General features: G+C 48.6%; 1 protein-coding gene across 1 annotated transcript; it reads right to left on the reverse strand.

Moving 5' to 3' along the window:
* Positions 1-178: 178 nt before the first annotated feature.
* Positions 179-6,275, reverse strand: Arsi (arylsulfatase family member I). The gene is made up of 2 exons (XM_047556299.1): positions 5,410-6,275; positions 179-1,732 (listed from the first exon to the last, which is right to left on the reverse strand). The coding sequence occupies exons 1-2, from the start codon at positions 5,718-5,720 to the stop codon at positions 325-327; spliced, it is 1,719 nt and encodes a 572-aa protein (XP_047412255.1). The 5' UTR covers positions 5,721-6,275; the 3' UTR covers positions 179-324.
* Between the last annotated feature and the right edge of the window lie 11,501 nt (positions 6,276-17,776).

Here is a 17,776-nt window from a genome sequence, read left to right on the forward strand (position 1 = left end):
GCCCCAGGTACAAGGTGCATAGCAGTCACAAAGTCACTGGACCTCATTTTACAAATGAGGAAACTGAGGATGAAAGCTCATGTAGGTCACCTGAGGTTACAGAGCAAGTCAGTGAAAAGGCAAGACTGGGACCCAGGCCTCCCAGTTCAGTTTATTCCCACCCCCACCCCCCGCCATGTTCCCAACCTGTTCAACTAAGGAGTTCTGCACCCTTGTACCCTGCAGATGGAGACTTGACCTCAGGTTTCTCCCTGAGAATGAGCAGGGCCAGGTTGAAGTGGGGAAGTCTACTTAGGGTAATGAAGATTCCTGCCACCCCACCCATCAGATCCGGTGGGACATCAGTCTGGTGTTGAGTTTACGGAAAAAAGATCGAAGCTTGCAAATCTTGCACTTTTTCTTGCGGCGACCCCGGGAGAAGCTTCGAGATCTGCCTTCCTCCTCTTCTTCTTCCTCTTCTTCCTCATCGCTGGCCCAGGGCCCCCAAGCACCCCCATTGAAGTCAGGATGAGCCCGGGGATTCTCATCCGGATAGCGCACAGGGATGGCTGTGCGGTTATAGTCCACCAGGCGAGCCAGCAGGGTGCGAACCACATCAGGCCGCTGGTCAGCTAGGTCCTCACGTTCATAAGGGTCAGCACTGATGTTGAAGAGCCATACAGCCTGGCGGACACTGGCCATCCGCTCCAGGTTCCACCAGCTATCTGGGAAGGCAGCCAGCGTCTGTGGAGGGATCCAATCACCATAGCCAGGGTCTCCCGTTAGCAGCTTCCACTCGCCCACGCGGATGGCGGCCTGCACAGCAGTGTTCCAGATGCCGAACCCACCCTCCAGGGAGCCGTGCCGGGCATGGTTGTAGAGCGGGTCAATGTTGTGCAGGATCTCTGTGCGTGGCGAAGCCCTGCCCTCGCTGATGGCCGGCCACACATCATAGCCGTCTAGCCCATCAGCTGCCGATGCAGTACCACCGGCCAGACCCACCAGAGTTGGGTACCAATCAGTGATGTGCACCAGTGCCCGGCTGGTCCGTCGCTTTCGCTTGAGCAGGGGGCTGTGGACAAAGCCCAAGCCTCGCACACCACCTTCCCAGTAAGTACCCTTGAGTCCTCGGAGTGGCCAGTTGCTACCTCCTGAGAAAGTTTGGCCCCCATTATCGCTAGAGAAGATGATGACACTGTTGTTGTAGAAACCATAGCGCTTGAGGGCCCAGGTGATGTTGCGCACAGCCTCGTCCATGCAGGTCACCATGGCTGCGTACTTCCGCCGGGCCACGTTGCCCATGCTGCGGTAGCGGTACAGGTACTCTCGAGGGGACTGCAGCGGTGTGTGCACTGCCTGGAAGGCCACATAGAGGAAGAGGGGCCGCCGGGGGTTGTGGCTGGCCAGGATGTGGCTGGCACGCTGGGCGTAGAGCATGGTGGAGTACTGGCCACTGAGCCCCCAGGCCACGCTCTCACCCTCGTGCAGGTCGAAGCCACACACCCCAGGACCATCGCAGTTGTCATAGGTGTAGTAGTCTACGTTGCCAGTGAGCGAGCCCAGGAAGGTGTCAAAGCCCCGACGGGTGGGTAGGCACTCCTTCCGGTAAAAGCCCAGGTGCCATTTGCCCACCATGTGAGTAGAGTAACCTGCCTCCTGCAGCTTCTGTGGCAGTGTCACCTGGTCCAGGGGGAGGCAGTTGGGCTGCCGTGGGCGGATGATGGAGTGCTGGAGTCCTGTGTGGATCTGGTACCTGGTGGTGGGAAGGGAGGACACAGAAGGCAAAGATGAGCTACAGACCACCACTCCTGCTAACCCACCCCCAATACCACTCTGAGGTGGGCTTTGGTCCCAGCACTGCCAGCAAAAAACTTATAACAATAACCACCAGGTATTACCGAAGGGCTCAGCATCCTCATTGAATCCATAACATCAACTGAAATAGGTATCATTGTCATTTTACAGAGATCAAAGCTCAGAATGTTTAAGCCACTTGCCCAGAATCACACAGTTAGGAAGCTGAGAAGCTAAGAATTGAATCTAGATTAATAATAATATTGATAATAGCTAACACCAAGCACTCACTGTGTGCTTGGCATTGCATAAGCCTTTTTTTTTTTTTTATGAATGATCTCACTAAATTGTCACCACAAACTAGAAGGTACCTATTATTATTTCCATTTCCCAAATAAGGAAACTGAGTTTCAGCAGATTGAATCACTTGCCTGGCAATTCACACAATAGTTGGAGTAGGGTTTGTATCCCAAGTAGTCTGGCTCCAAACTTCAGAGGTCCTGAACACTAAGCCACCAAATTGCTAAGGAGCCTAGAGCAAGTCCCACTCTCCCAAGCAAACTCCTGCTCACTCTTGAAAGTCCAACCCAAATGTTAGTGACCCCACCCTCCTGTAATGTCTCTCACTGCTATCTCAAAGATTGAGTCACTTTTCCTTCTGGGGTCCCCAGCATTTAGTACACACCCTCAGTGTCCTACTTGTTCATGGACATATTCCCAGTTGTACATGCTTTTGGATCCAATGATATGATATGTAATGGAACTGTCCCTTCTCAGTTTTCTAGTCCCAGGACCCAAGAAATGTTGAACGGACTCTCAGTTCCTTTATGGAATGAATCAATGAATGAACAAATGAATGAATGAGTGATGATTCTTAGAGGCTTTTAAAGCCAGAAGAGACCCAAATCCTCCTCTAGTTTTTTCAACTTTTATTCAACTACTCTTTAAAAAGAAACAAAGATCAGCTGGGTGCAGTGGCACATGCCTATAATCCCAGTGACTCAAAGTCTGAGGCAGAACGATCACAAGCCCGAGGCCAGCCTCAGCCATTTAGCAAGACCCTCAGCAACTGAGTGAGACCCTGTCTCAAAATAAAAATGAAAGGGGCTGGGAATGTGGTTCAGTGGTAGAACACTACTGGTTTCAATCTTCTAAATAAAGAAAAACACAAAGGTCAGAGGAAGAGAAGGGTCACTCACGGTCAGGGGCAAAGTGAAGACTTGAACATAAATCGAAGCACAGTCCAAGCAGGAACTATTCAGCAAACGAGGCTATCCCATCTCTTTCTATGTGGGGTCCTCAGTTTGTTCATGTGTACGAGGGAGCTAGCTAGAATGGGAAATCTCTAAGACCCATCTAGTTTCCAAATATTAGGAAACAAGTTCCCACATGACTGACTGTGAGCTCATGCAGTCCCTTGATCCAAGTCACTCACACAGGTTAACGCCCTGGCAGGAGCTGATGTTCAGCAGAATTCTGAATTCCTCATTTATTCATTCATAGCCCATCTTCCCCTTTCTGTGGTCAAGGCCTCCATGTGATCTGCTTATGGTATCTTAAAAGTCCCAGTGTAAATAAGAAGCCTGGAACTTCACAAGTGTGTTAGAATCCCACACCTTTTTCTCACCCTCAGGCATCCAAGTTAGTCAAGACCTGAGTATTTAACACCTTAAATGGGGGAGGAGGGCTCTCTGTTTTGGCTTCCTTATCTTAAAAGTGTTATTTTTGTTAGCTATAATTAGCTACTACTGTCATCGTAACATAACGTGATACACACATACATTATCTTATTTAATCCTTATTTTAAAAGCTATAGGGGAGACTCTTCATTACCCCCATTCCACAGATAATGAAGCTGAGGCTCCCCAAAATGCAGCAACTGGCCCAAGGTCAGACAGCTGGCAAGCAGTGGAGCTGAGCTCTGAGCCCTGTCTATCTAGTGCTCAAAATCTTTTGCCGATAGAGCCTCTCAGGGACTTAGTCAAGCTAATAAGTGTCTGAACTTGATAGAAGCACCCTAGGACCTAAGTCCCAGAGGACCCTCTCGTCCAATGGATGGGGCTCCATGGAGCACTGGCTTGTAATGTGGGTGGGCCAGCTAAGAGTCCCCAAATCCCATTTGTAAGTGAGTAACATGAGAAGCATTGGCTCTCTCAAGCTCCTCTCTCCGGCTTCACCAAATGTAACTGAATGCATTAACGAATGCTAACAAGATCAGTAAGTATCTGTCACATGGAGCCAGCTGCAGAGAGTGGGGGCAAAGGCTGGGCAGCCACGCTCAGCTAACTTCACAGATCAGGGGTTGGAGCACTTCACAGATCAGGGGCTGGAGGGCTGTCTTACTGGCTGCTCATTCTGATGCTGCTTAAACCAAAAGTCCCCGCTCTCCAGGGACAGAAATGCTAACCTGTGCATTTCTTCTGGAAAGCAGATTCCTTCTCCCTCCTCAGGAGGTTAGTGATGTCTGGTCCTCACCATCACTCCAATGCCACCTTAACACATGCACACCCCACCTCTCTTCCTCCTCCTCTTCTCCCTGTTTCAGGACCTAACCCCTGAGTCCCAGATAGAAGGAAGAAAGGGCACAATCATTCAATTCCCAGCCAATTACCTCATCTCTCAGTCCTCTTCCACGAGACCCTGACATGGGCACAGATACCAGGCTGAGCCAGCCCTGACTTCGTGCCTCAGTTTCTCCCATCCAGGAAAAAGCAGACTAAGACTCTGGCTCCTGAGATCACACTGGGGCTCTGGGGTAGAACTTGAGAGAAAGCATGCCTTGGCCCGCTTCCAAGGAGGATTAGCTTCAGCCCTGCTGGAGGATTTGCTCCTAAGTGGCCAGAGTTTGCCTTCCACACCCCCACCTCCTCTTTCCCTGCTCTTTTAATCCTGTAACCCTGCTCCCCGCCTGGGGATGACTCCTTCCACAAAGAAAGCAACACGTCTCCTTGGGGATCCCAGCCAACTTGGAACTTGGGAGGATTTTGCAGATGGAAGAACAGAATTGTGGTGAAGTGAAGTAACAAGCCCCTGGCTACATGGGTCACAGCATCCTATGTGTGTCTTTCTCTTCCACCTATCAGTTCCTTAGTGTTCTCCCAATATAGTCATCTAACAGTGCAAGGATCCTTCTGGTGACACAGAGGCTGCCACTTATAGATATCTGAGCAGGTCACACACAACTCATTCCACTCTCACTGCTCTCTTTCAAGATAAAAACTGCTCTTTGACCCATTTTATAGACAAGAAAACTGAGGCTTAAAGAAGTTAAGTGACCTGCACAGAGGATCAGGGTCTGTGAATAGAAGCAACATTCAAAATAGGTGTCAGAGGCTGCCATGTTCCTCTAACAAAAGGATGACCAGATGTCTCCTCCACATGGTGTGAATGTGCATGTCCTAGAACACCAGAGTGAGATCTCAAAGATTAACAAATCTATTCTGGGTAAGAGAAGGGAAATTGAGGCCCAAAGAGGGCAATGGACTTGCCAAGATCCCACAGCCAACTGGAAGAAAAACTAGCCCCATTGTACGGGTTTCCCAGGACCCAGAAAGGGTTGTTCCGGCAGGGAAAATCTCCTGAGTGGGTGTATTTGGGGCTTGGACGCCCAGTCTCAAGGATCTGGGCCGTGCCTACCTGCCAGTGAGAAGCTGACTCCGAGAAGGTGTGCAGATTGGCTGGATGTAATAGTTCTCCAACTTGACGCCCTCGGCTGCCAGCCGGTCCAGCGTAGGGGTCTCAATATCTGAGCCATGGTAGCCCACGTCGTGATAACCCTGGTCGTCGGTGAGAATGAAGATGATATGGGGAGGCTGCGGTGGAGCGGCCGAGGTCTGCTCGCCCGCCTCCCCGGGCCCGTCAGCCACGAGGCTCGGCTTGGCCCAGTCCCAGGACAGGTAGCCGAAGCTGAGCAGGCTGACCAGAGAAAAGCCCGTGAGGGCGTGCATCGCCAAGTCTGCCCGCGCGTCCCTGCGCGAAAGGCTCCCGGGGCCTCACTGCCTCGCGCGCCTAGGGCGCACTGCCCGCCCGCCGGCCTGGATGCCGCGAGAGCGCTCAGCGCCCCCGGGGGTGGCCCAGTGTCTTATCCCGGACTGGCAGCCCGACGGCGGGGCCGGACCTGCGATACCGCAGCGGGCGCTCTGGGAAGGTCAGGCCCGCGCAGAGCTGCCTCCCGCCGCGCGAGCGCCCGCCCCGCGCCGCCCTCGCTCCCTCTGCCCCAGCTCAGCCCGGCCAGCCCGAGACACGGCGTAACGGCTTCCAAAAAGTACTCTCCACCATCCTCTGACTCTCCTCTTCCTTTTTGCCCCGGGTTTCTCCCGCCTCCTAATTTCTCTTGCCTCTGCTTTCCCTTTCTCCTCCCCCGACCCCCCAGCCCGGGGCGGCCTCTTTGCCCCTCCCGGAGTCCTCAGAACGGTCCGGCTCCCTGCAGGGCGGTGGGCAGGACCCCAGCGGGGAAAGGGAGGGAGACACCGGGTGGGCGGGCCTGGGGGGACACCGCGGGAGTGAATGTGAAAAAGTTGTAACATCTGCCGGGCCGAGCCCCAGGTGGAGAGGCGGGACGTCGAGTTACAGCTCCGCCCCCGGGCCGGGAGCCCGGGCCCGCTCAGCGGCCTGTTCCAGCGCCCGCCCCTGGCCGGGATTGGGGAAAGGAGGGAGGGGGGCTGCTTGGAATTCGGTGGAACAATTCCGGAATGGCCCAGTCAGACATTCCTTCATCACGAAGGCTTAGTATCTCTAAGTGCCAGTCCTGGAAGGGATGCACACCACTCTCTAGTCCAACGGAGTCATTCTACAGATGGAGAGACTGAGGCCTTGAGATGGCCTGGGAACCGGGACATCCCGGTTAGTGACTTCTCTGGGTTTCACAGTGACTGCATGAGGACAGTTCACTTCAGTGAGCCAGTACTTTGACGAGTCGGGACCTTTCCAGCTTCTCTCTCCTCTACCCTTCCTCTTCCTCATTCTGCAGTTCCCAACTAGACTCTCAGGAGGGTGGGACTGTTGTATACACATGTCTTATATCCACAGGATCTGGCACAGGTGGAAACTCAATCGATATCTGTTGCATGAACGGATGAATGGGCTTCTGGGGTCACCCAGGCCAACTGCCACCTTCACACAACAGAAGGCAAACTTGCTGACCACAGCTAAGTGTGCCATGGGTGCTAAGACAGGTAGCTGCCTTGCATAGGGAAGCCCTGGGACTTCAGCGAGTCAAAGACTGTAGCCTTGTTTCTAGCTGCTGGTGGTCACCCAAGTATGTGGACCAGTCAGTGTCTTCACATGCTCTGGTTTTTCTAAAAGAACACCCAAATCCAGATTAATGAGAATATTCCAAGTATTAAGTGTTAGTAACTAATTTAAAGCAAAATTTAAGCACTGTGTTTGCCAAATCAAACTTATCTGAGCAATATATCAAGTCATTGGGCCATTTGCAACCTCAGCTCTGCATCATTGATTTCCAGATTTTTACTACACTGCATTTTTAAGTAAAAAGCCAGGTTAAACAAAAACCATTTAGGTTTCTTTATTCCTAGGACTTCAAAGTTTAACATGCACACTGCTGATCTCCAGGAGAAGGTGGGTAACATTGAATTTCCTGATGTTATGTGACCAAAGACCCCCTTTTTTCCAGACCTTCTTGAAAGATCAGTGTCTTGGGAACTTTGGGAAACAAAACCTGCCCAGGTACATTCACTCTTCTAGCACCTTTCCCCTGCCAAGATCCTTCCCTCTTACTTAAAACCACTGTGTGTGGAGAAAGAAACCAGACCTCAAAAATAGCAAATAGCAGCCCGTTGTGAATCTCCATTTCGAAATGAGGGCTGCGTGGGGCCAACCACTCCTGTTTGCTTAAAGCCCCACATTTAGGGTGACCAGATTTATCAGAAGGGAAAACTGAGCCTGTTGTTCTGGCAGAAGAAATGTTGAGGACAGACAGGAAAAGCGCAGCCTCCTGAGGGGAAGGTTGCTAAAATGGTGCTTCCGGAGGCTTCAGCAGAGGCTGTCCTGGGTGTCAAAGTGGGACAAGTCACTGGAGGTCAGAGGGACCTGTGCTTTGCATTTCTTATGTTAAACCATACCTTGGTCAGGAGGAACTAACTAGTCAGGGTTGCCTTGCCCTTGCTATATGTGCAAAGAGAAATGGGGGTGGGGGATTAGCTTGGCCCCCAAAAGGCCCAGGGAATGAGATCAGAGGCTGCAGATCTCTGTGGAGATGTCATGGGGACAAGGCAGGAAGTATTTCAGAGTTCAAGACTGTAGGCTCTGACAGCAGACAGCTTGAGTTCAAATCCTGCCACTGACATGGGATCTGCCCTTGGCAAGTCATCTTACCTCCCTCGGTCTCAATTTCTTTTGTCTATAAAAATGGGATAATGAAATAAACGAGGCACAGCACAATGCTCAATAAAGTACCCAGCCAGAGTAAGTACTCCTTGAATGTGAGTGCTTAGGATCATTCTCTGTGCTTTTGAGAGGAAGGTCGAAGCCCGGGGGGATGAAAGTTACTAGGAGGCAGATTTCAGGCCAATTTAAGGGATCACTTTTATAGGAACTCTGGCAACCTGCTTAATAAAAGGGTGGCAGTAATGGGTGAATCACCATGTGGAGAGGAGTGGGCGGGCCTCCATAGCCAACTCTTATTCTTCAAAGTTCACATTTCTTTTAGGGTTCTTAGTAATCACTGGAATCCACAGCGACCTCAGAGAGTAGCATTCGCCCTCTGGTGCTCTAGGGAAATAAGCACTGACCGTCAACTCTTTCTTGGATGCCATTACACAGCTGGGTCAGGCTGGAACATTTAAACCAGCCGTTCCAAAGACTCAAGGACAACAAAGCAGAAGTAAACACAAAGTGTAATGCGAATCCAGGTCATACCTTTTTCAAGATTGGCTACACGTCTTCCCTTTGTGTTTCCTTCAGAGTACTTACTCCCTTCTTCCTCTGCGACAAAGTCCATCAGTCCTACCCTGACCCAGGTTCTCTCAAATCTCCAACATATCTCAGGCTCAGGTCTCAAAAAGAAGGTTCTGCAAAGCTGGCACTCTCTGGCCAAAATAACCCAGCCTTTCAACTTTCCATCTAAGGACCTGCTGTTTCCAAGATAATTGACATCAGCAATGTTCCCCCATATAAGAAAGATCTGCTTCCCCATTCACACAGGTGAGCTCGCATCCCATAACTCCCTGAAGATAGCCATATAACAGTGCTATAAGAAGCTGGGTGCAGTGGTGCATGCCTGTAATTCCAACGGCTTAGGAGGCTAAAGCAAGAGGATCTCAGGTTTAAGGCTAGCCTCTGCAACTTGGCCAGGTCCTAAGCAATTTAGCAAGACCCTGTCTCAAAATAAAAAATAAAAGGGGCTGAGGATGTGACTCAGTGGTAAAGGGCACCCAGGTTAAATCTCTAGTACAAAAATAAATGAATAAAAAAAATCAAAAGAAATCTAACATTTGCCCCTGAAATGCAGATCAAATGTGGCAAGGGTGTTGTCCTGTTACTTCCTGTCAGGCATTTCACTTCATTAATGAAATCAGACCCATTTGTTTTGGAGGTAATAGAAGAGATTCCTGAACAAAAAGAAGGAGCAAAACTAAAGGACTTTGAAAATTCTTTCCAACTAAAAAATGGCATTATTTGATTGTGCCCAGACAACTTTTTGGAAATGTGGAGATATGAAAGTGAAAAACTGAGTAGGTCTGTGTTGTGGCTACTATGCATATATATATATATATGTTTGGTCACTTTGAACTCAAATGATCTCAGTATAGATATTATTTTCTTCTGACTTAGTGCCCTTGGCAAAGACCTTATGCACAGATTGTGCATGCCATCACCCTCCTGCTGGAGGTCAACCTGTCTAGGCTGGACCACATGAAAGACTTGCAGGAAAACATAGAAGACCTCTGAACAGTCCTAAATTTATCACGCAGACGAGAGCTCCCAGGCATTCCTCACTCCAAGACTAATCATTTCATTCCCAGTTCATGAATATTAGAAGCAGTTCAGAGGGACTATATAAAGTGACTTGAGGCATTCGCCTGTTTTGTAATAATACAGTTCCAGAGCAAAACATTTGAGAGAAATAAAAGAATAAACATTAAATCCAGTTGATGAATTCCAAAGTCTAGGAGTTTGGGGCCACTTGGTACAGCAGGAAAGAACCCTGTGTACGAGACTCAAGGACATCACCAGATAACAACCCAGCCCACAAGTGAGTGAAGGATTGCCCTCCAAAGTCTAAATCCTGTTCAGGATCCTCTTTTTAAGAAAACCAGGAAAGCATCATTTATTTCATTTTATTTTATTTATTTTTAGTACTGGGTGTTAAACCCAAGGGTGCTTAGAGCCACATCTCCAGCCCTTTTGTATATTTTAATTAGAGACAGGGTCTCACCCAGTTGCTTAGAGTCTTGCTAAGTCACTGAGGCTGGCTTCGGACTCACAATCCTCCTGCCTCAGCCTCCCGAGTCACTGGGATTACAGGCGTGCACCACTGCACCCAGTCATTGTTATTCTTTAAGGTTTTCATCCAAAGTGGTCAACATGGAAGTTCCCAGTGTACGTTCTGCTTTCGTTACAAGGCCAGGCTTTGGGAGGGAGGAAGGTCCTCAGTGGGTTCCTGGTGACTCAGGAGCTGCCACACTGTGATGCTGGAGGTCATTCCCAGCAAGCCAGCAAGCGTGTGCTCACTCCTAGTGGCAGGCCTGCCATTGACCTTCTGCCTTCTCTTTGCATTTCACAGGTGCCAGCTTTGCCTGTCCTCATTTCAAGCCCCATATGCCTTTGTAGCTGAAATAGTGTGTGACCCTGGGTGTGGGAGGCCAGAATCCCACTTCTGTTGCCAGTTGACTGTCAGATCAAGTCCTTCCCTCAGAAAGAGAAGGTTCCACAGGCTCACCTTGGTCATCTTGCTCAGTGACCACTGGCTCTTACTGCAACTCCCACCATCCTGCCCAGCGCATCCTTAAGTATAGTCAATTAATGGAAAGCTCGGAAGAGTTTCAAGAAGCCATACTGGAAAGGGGCTGTATCATGGAGAGTAGGTGGCAGGGGTGCCTGCTAAGTGTCCATGTAGGGAGTCCAGGAGAGACACGCCTGCCACATGAGTCACTCTCCCAATAGACAGGGCCAGGGACATCCAGAGAGGCCCAGTGCCTGTTGGATATCGCTTGGGTAAAATGGTTCTGGGAGGAAAGGGGTTTTTCCCTTGATGCTGGGGTACCCCTTTGCATTTCTGGAGGAAGATCACACTTCCCCTCTGATCCTTGCTTCTGGCCCTCTGGGTGGTCCCACTGAGTGCCCTTGTCTTAGTGGTCAGGATCCCCATATCAGGCATCTGAGCCAGCAGTGGCAAGAGCCTGGGCACCCAGAGTCCCCTTGCCTTTAACCCTTCACAGGGCCCAGCCCTGGGCATGTCAATGGCTCCTTTCTCTGGCGCTCAATGAAACATTCTTCCGAGTAGATTATTGAAAGCAGAGCTCCTGCTGCACAATGGGCGCTCTGTGCTCACAGCCGCTGCCCAACCTGTTTGCCCAGCCCGACTGCGGCCTCACCTCTCCACACACTCTCCACCCTCCACCCGCCCGACCCCAGCCCCACCCTGAGGCCAGCTCAAAGGGAGGCCGTATGAAAGGACTTGTTCTCCGGCTTCTCAGAAGTTCCCGCCATGGACTCTGCCAGCCTTGGGAGGAATTAGCCTAACAGGACCCAGGCCTGCCTCTGGTCCATCCATCCAGGGCTCTACCCACTTGATGTCCAGGGGCTTCCATCCTCACTGGTCAGCTGAAGTTTTTTTCTTCCATACCTGTACACACATACACACTCAAAGAAAGAGGAGTCCCAGAGAAACAGTGGAGGGAGGATTCTAATACAAATGGAAAGGTTCTCAAAAGTGAGGACGGCAGGCTGCCCCAGCCCCCACCCTAGAGCCTTCACAGGTTCAGGGAAGGAAGAGAGAATGTTCCAGTTCAATGCAAATTCCCTGGCACAGACTGTCATGGTCTAGCTTAGCTCTGCCATTTGCTAGCTGTGTGACTCAGTTACTTGAGTTAAACTCTCTGTGCCCCAACTTTCTTATTTATAAAACAGTAATAATAATAATAATAGTACCCACTTCACAAGGTTGCTGGGAGGAATTATATAGATGAGACTTGTGAAGCTCTTTGCACAGTGCCTGGTGTTTAATAAGCTCTCTCAAAATGATAGCTATTGTTATCATTGTTCCTATACTTAGGTTCTATTGTCAGTATACTTAGAGTCTATTCTTACAAGCGTATAACCTCAGGACAAAAATCTGCATGCCCCTGATCAAGTTATTCTTCATCTTTGAAATTTTTGATGGTTACCTGCTGTCTGTCGTAAGCTCAAGCTCCTTCATCTGACATTCAGCAGCAGAATTGTGTCTTCCTCCCTTATGATAATGGTCACTGAGTACATGGAAGAACAACCATTACTGTTTTCATTGTTATCATCTACTCTACTTGGAGATACCGGCTGTTACCACAAACACTAAGGAGACCCTACCTGCGAGAGGGGGTGCTGAATTGATACCAAATTGACTGAAAGTAATAATAATAATAATAGCAATTTGTTTTTATTGAGCATCTATTATGGGTCAGGTACCACGTACAACTCTTTATATCAATTAACTCTCTTAATCCTTACATAGTCCTATGACGTAAGAAAAATTATTATCATTTGCATCTCACTGATGAAGAAACTGAAAAATGCAGAAAGGGTGGGTAATTTACCCAAGATCACACAGCTAGAAAGCATCAAGGCCAAATTTGAGCCTAGGTCTCAAACCTAATGCTTGCTCTATTAAAGATTCTACCATGTGCTCTCCTGTCGCCCCACCTGCAAACAGCATCTTCACTTTCCCCTCTGCACATAGGTGATTAGATGCCAACACTCCCAGTGCATTGGAATGTCCAGGCAGCCCCCAGAGGCCCTGGGACGTCTGAGTGGACCTGGAAATAGCACAGATACGTGCCTTGAGAGGCTCCCCTTTGCTGATACCCCAGGTAGAACTGCCTCCACACTGCTTCTTGCCTCAGGTACCAAGTGGGAATGGAACCATCTTTGAAGCTGCTCTCAAGACCTGTTCCCTGCCCATCCTAGTCCCTCCCTGAGGCCCCACTGCCTGCTCCACTAGCTTTGGAATGTCCTAAAGCCCGTTAAGGCAGAGGATTTCTCTGGCTGCCCATCTTCTCAGACCCAGGTGTCACCTGTTGTCTGCCTACCTGTGAAACAAAAAGCAGGTTCCCAGGGTAGCAACTTTCTGAGTTTTTCTCCTAAGGGACGGTGCAACCCATCCCCCCGACCCCCCCACCCCCATCCTGGCCTTAGCTAGACTGCTCGAAGGCAGGGATGCTCACTAATGACAGAGAGGAAGCTTGCCTCTGTTCCCATGGCAACTGCTGTGCTCTACTTAGTCAATCACTTTTTGAAGCTCCTGCTGGTGTGAAAGTTATTTTGCATAGAAGTACTTAACCCTTACCCAGGAACTCTGCTCTGGGTCTTTACATCCTCCCGGTCCCTTGCCAGTTGATTTTCTCTTTTCCCCCTTTGTTGAAGTTCTTTAATCTTTAAAGTTCAGCTCAAATTCCATCTCCTCTAAAAGACCCTTCCAGACCCACCCCTGGTATCCCCTCCCCATGCAGTCAATCTCTTGCTCCCCACACGCCCCCCTGGGCATGTTTATGACTCTATTAGATCACAGTGCTCCTGTTTCACAGTTATTTATGTGTCTCCTTCTGAGCCCCTGGTGAGTGATCAGCCCATAGTAGGTGCTAAACAAACATTTGTTTGAATTTATTTGAATTTCCCTTTCAGGGTTTTTTAAAATTACTATTATTAACAGCACAGACGGTTACTAATAATCCCTTACGCTTGTAAAATTATTTACAGTTTATATATAGCTTCGTGCTAGAGGGCACTTCTTTAAACCCCAGTTCCACCCTTCCTGGCTGTGTGACAGTATACAGGCTTGTAACCTCTCCCAACCTGCTTCTCATCAGCAAGATGGGTGGTTGTAGAGATTAAAATAAATGTGTAAAAGGTTTGTTTCGCACAGGGCCAGATTGCCTAGTGATGCCCCAATAAATGTTAGCAACTACTATATAATTCAGGATCTCAGGACCTCACAAGAGCTCTCGTATAGAAAGAATAGCAGGAATTTTGTAAGTATCGACATTGTCATCAATGACAGGTGAAGAACCAGAAGCTCAGAGCCGGGAAGATTTTCCCAAATCTTCTGACTTCAGTCAAACACTGTGCCAGGTACCTGTGGTCTGCCTTGACACAACTCAGATTTTCCTTGGGGTTGCAGGGGCGGGGGGAAACCACTCCCCCTTCCACCAGTGGGTCAACTCCGGAGCAAGTTTGGACCATCAGAGCATCAGTTGTTTCTAGCCAGAGTAACTAGTTCAAGAACAGGTAAGCAATCCAAGCCTGTGCAATGAGACTTATTTCTGAGGTTTTTGTTTGAATATTTGAGAATAAGCTACTCCCTTTTGTGCTGGACTTGGAGTAAGAAGACTAGAGATCTGGACCCGCCTGGGGCTAACTTCAAGAGAAAGAATGCCAAGTGCAGCAGAGCAGACAAACAGATTCTTAATGATCTCACTCGAGTACATGAATCTTCCCAGTCATACCTGAAATTAGAATTATCCACTGGTCTTTGGTTATCTGACCCAATACACTCCTTCTTTCTTATGTCAATTTATGTTGGTGTCTGTCACTTGCAACTGAGCAAGTACCCAACTACCAGAGGCATACTATCTCCTCCGCCCGGAAGTCAAGAAATCTCCCTACTCCACTCATTCCCACGACAGGTGCTTAATGGATGACTGCCATGTGCCCCTTACTCACCATATTTGAAACCACAGGAGTGGACAACACAAATCACCTGGCCCTCTTGGAGTAAATTGTCCCTTATCACCTATTTGATATGAAGACACTAAGACTCAGAGGAAAATGTCCCCAAATGAGTCCTTCCTGCTGGTCCTGATGGAGGCTGCGCAGGCGCTGAGGCAGGCAGCTGGGATCAATCAGCTCCTGGCAGGGAGGGTGGATTTAGGGATTTGTGAGTTTCTGTTCAACAGCAATTTCCAGGCCAAGGACAGGGACTGGATCTGGAGGTTGAGTCTCTGGTTTCCACATCCTGGACTCCAGGCAGGGGAGAGTGTCCTGGGAGTAACATGGCTTCAAGGTCTGATTTGGGGTCAACTCATGCTCCTGACTTAGTTGACAGATTCTCCTTTAGGCCTAGAGCTCAGACTGCTAAAGTGTTCCAGCATCCAGATTGTCCCGGAAGGAGTCTTCCTCTCACAGGAATCTTCGAAAGTCTTATCACAGAGGACAACCCCAGTTTTTAGCCTGACTTTCAGCCCATGACACAACCCTAGAAAAACCCAGGCTCTGGAATCGTTCCTTCCTGGAAGCTGTGGTCTAGAAGTTGGATTCGCACTCGGTTTGCTTTGTTTGGCTCTGGCAAACAAAGTTCCCAGGTCTGGCACACACTAGATGAATAGGTTTTTCATGAATGAGCATTGGTGGGAATTTTTAGGATGGGGAGAGAGGCCTGTCCTGGTTTTGGATGCTTCTCTAAGCCCCAAGCAGAGAGAGGACTCTGGCAATGTGCTCACAAGGTCATGTGTTTCCATAAAATTTGGCCTACTCAGTTGTGATCAGTGATTTTTCACTCTGACCTCCTCATCTCCTCTTCATGTCCAATGACTTTAGAATAGCTGTGGCATTGGGGGATCTGGCTCAGAAGAAGTTTAATTGGGGACATGTTTAGTTTGCCTTTAGTGGAATTTTAGGTTCCAAGAACATGTAAGTCACCTATCTTAGTGTAGAAATCTCCTGTTTCCCACTGAGCTAACTCACCTGGCATAATCACACAAAGGTATGGGCTCCCAGCTTGAATGGTACCATGAGTGTGTCCCCTGTACCTAGTAATAGAAGTGTGTGTGTCAAAGAGAAGTGAAATCTAGGGAGCCAGAGGTGAGGCAGTGGAAAATTCTTCCCATTATCAGATCCATAAAATTGAAAGCAAAGGACTCACTCAGAGATGCTTAGGCAAAGTGGAAATTATTTCTTCTAAGGAATATTCTCTATTATATAGTGCATACAATTATAAGTGTACCAAAACATTTTTTTCTCTTTTGATAGGTATCATGTTGTTCTGGGTTGGATTGTGTCCCCTAAAACAGATATGTCAAACCCCAGTACGTGAGAACATGACCTGATTTTGAAATAGGGTCTTTACAGAGGTAATCAGGTTAAAATGAGGTGGTTAGGGTGGGTCTAATCTGACTTGTGTCCCTAAAAAAAGAGAAACTTGGACACAGACAAACACAGGAGGATGTCATGTGGGCCTGCAGGCAGAGATTGGGATGATGATTTTCTAAGCCAAGGACACCAGATACCAGGAAACCTCCAGAAGCCAGGAGAGAGGCAAGGCCCAGTTTTCTCTCACAGTCCTGTGAAGGAACAAACCCACCAACACCTTGATGGGGGATTTCTGGTCACCAAAACTATGAGTTAATGCATTTCTATTGTTGAAGTCACCCAGTTTCAGGTATTTTGTTATAAGCAGGCCTAGCAAACTGGTATATGAGTGTGTGAGATAAAATTTATCAGAAGCCCTGTGTCTCTAAGCTACAAACCTATTGCAGTATTACAGTGAGAATTTCCATGAGTGAAGTTCTGTGCTCTATGAATTTTAGCTATCCAGACATAAGAAGAAAATTGGAATTAACCATGCATCATGAAAGGATGGATTATCTTTCCATTCTGTGTGTAGAAGAGAATTACAAGATCAAAGTCCTTATCAGGGTTTACCTAAGAAGGTACCTGTGCACTGTCCTCCTCCAAATATTACTTTGCTCCTATGCCTGCAGGACTTCCTTACCACTGTCCCCAGGGCTCTCACATTTGGGCCACTGTGTGCTCCCCAGATCCTTTTTAGAAAAATCACAGGCAAAATTCTGTTCTCATGGGCCTAGGTCTCAGATATGAGACTACAGAATGAAGGGGTCAGAGTGACCTGACCTCTGTCTCCAAAACTGCCCTTCTCCATCACTTTCCTTTCTTCCTCTACCCAGAAAATAAGATTGGAGTTATTTCTGCTCAGAAGCCCAAAGAACATTGCCTTCATGTTTGGCCACGGACAGTCTGTCTCAATCATCCTGTGAAAGGCCATCTAAACATTGGCAATTCTGCTGGGTTTTTCTTTCCACCTTTTCCTCCCTCTCCCCCCACCTGGCCTCTGCCTCCCTTCTGTTCTCCTTGCTCCACTGTGTCCTCAGGGAACCCCACTCTCTTCTTCCCTTACAACCCACCTCCCACCTTCTTTACCACTAGCCTTCTTGGCCTTCTCTCCAATCAGATGACCAGGTAGGGTTCAAGTGTGTCTTAGGGTTCTGTCTGGGCTCTTGACTTAGGACCTGGGGAGGAGTTAAAAATGATTCAGTTGCTAGGTCCAGGCTGGGATTAGGTGGCTGACTTTGTGGAGGGTTCTACCCAGCGTACCCTCAAACACGACTCTGGCCATCAAGATTCTAATCTCAGCACTAAGAGATTCATTCTCAATGGTTCTCAAGGTATCCATTGAGAATCTTTGGGTGACAGAAACCCATTGACCAGCTAAGGCAAGTAGGGGAAATCTCTGACTGGTGTAAGCACCAAGAAGAGGGCGAGATAAAGCTAAGCTTCAGAGCTGGCTTGGACTCTTCCCATCTTTTACCTTGATCCCTCTTTGGGTTCATTTTCATTCTTCCAGACAAGTAGGATCACCAGGGAGGACTAAGTTAAAATGTGCCCTTGCTGGTGGGGTCATTAAATGGCACAGTCACTGTGCATGACATTTTGGCAGTTCCCCAGCAATTCCACTCCTCAGTAAACACCCCAAAGAATTAAAAAACAGACTTAAACAGGTACATGTACATGGATTTTCATAGCAGCACCATTTATAGAAGACAGAAAAGGGAAG

This window comes from Sciurus carolinensis, chromosome 6 (genome assembly GCF_902686445.1).
Source record: "Sciurus carolinensis chromosome 6, mSciCar1.2, whole genome shotgun sequence".
Taxonomy (NCBI): Eukaryota; Metazoa; Chordata; class Mammalia; order Rodentia; family Sciuridae; genus Sciurus; species Sciurus carolinensis.

Coding starts and splice junctions, on each gene's coding strand:
- Arsi (XM_047556299.1), bottom strand. CDS start 5,720: ATGCACGCCCTCACGGGCTTTTCTCTGGTCAGCCTGCTCAGCTTCGGC. Junction 1,733..5,409: donor AGTCAGCTTCTCACTGGCAG/GTAGGCACGGCC, acceptor TCCCACCACCAG/GTACCAGATCCACACAGGAC.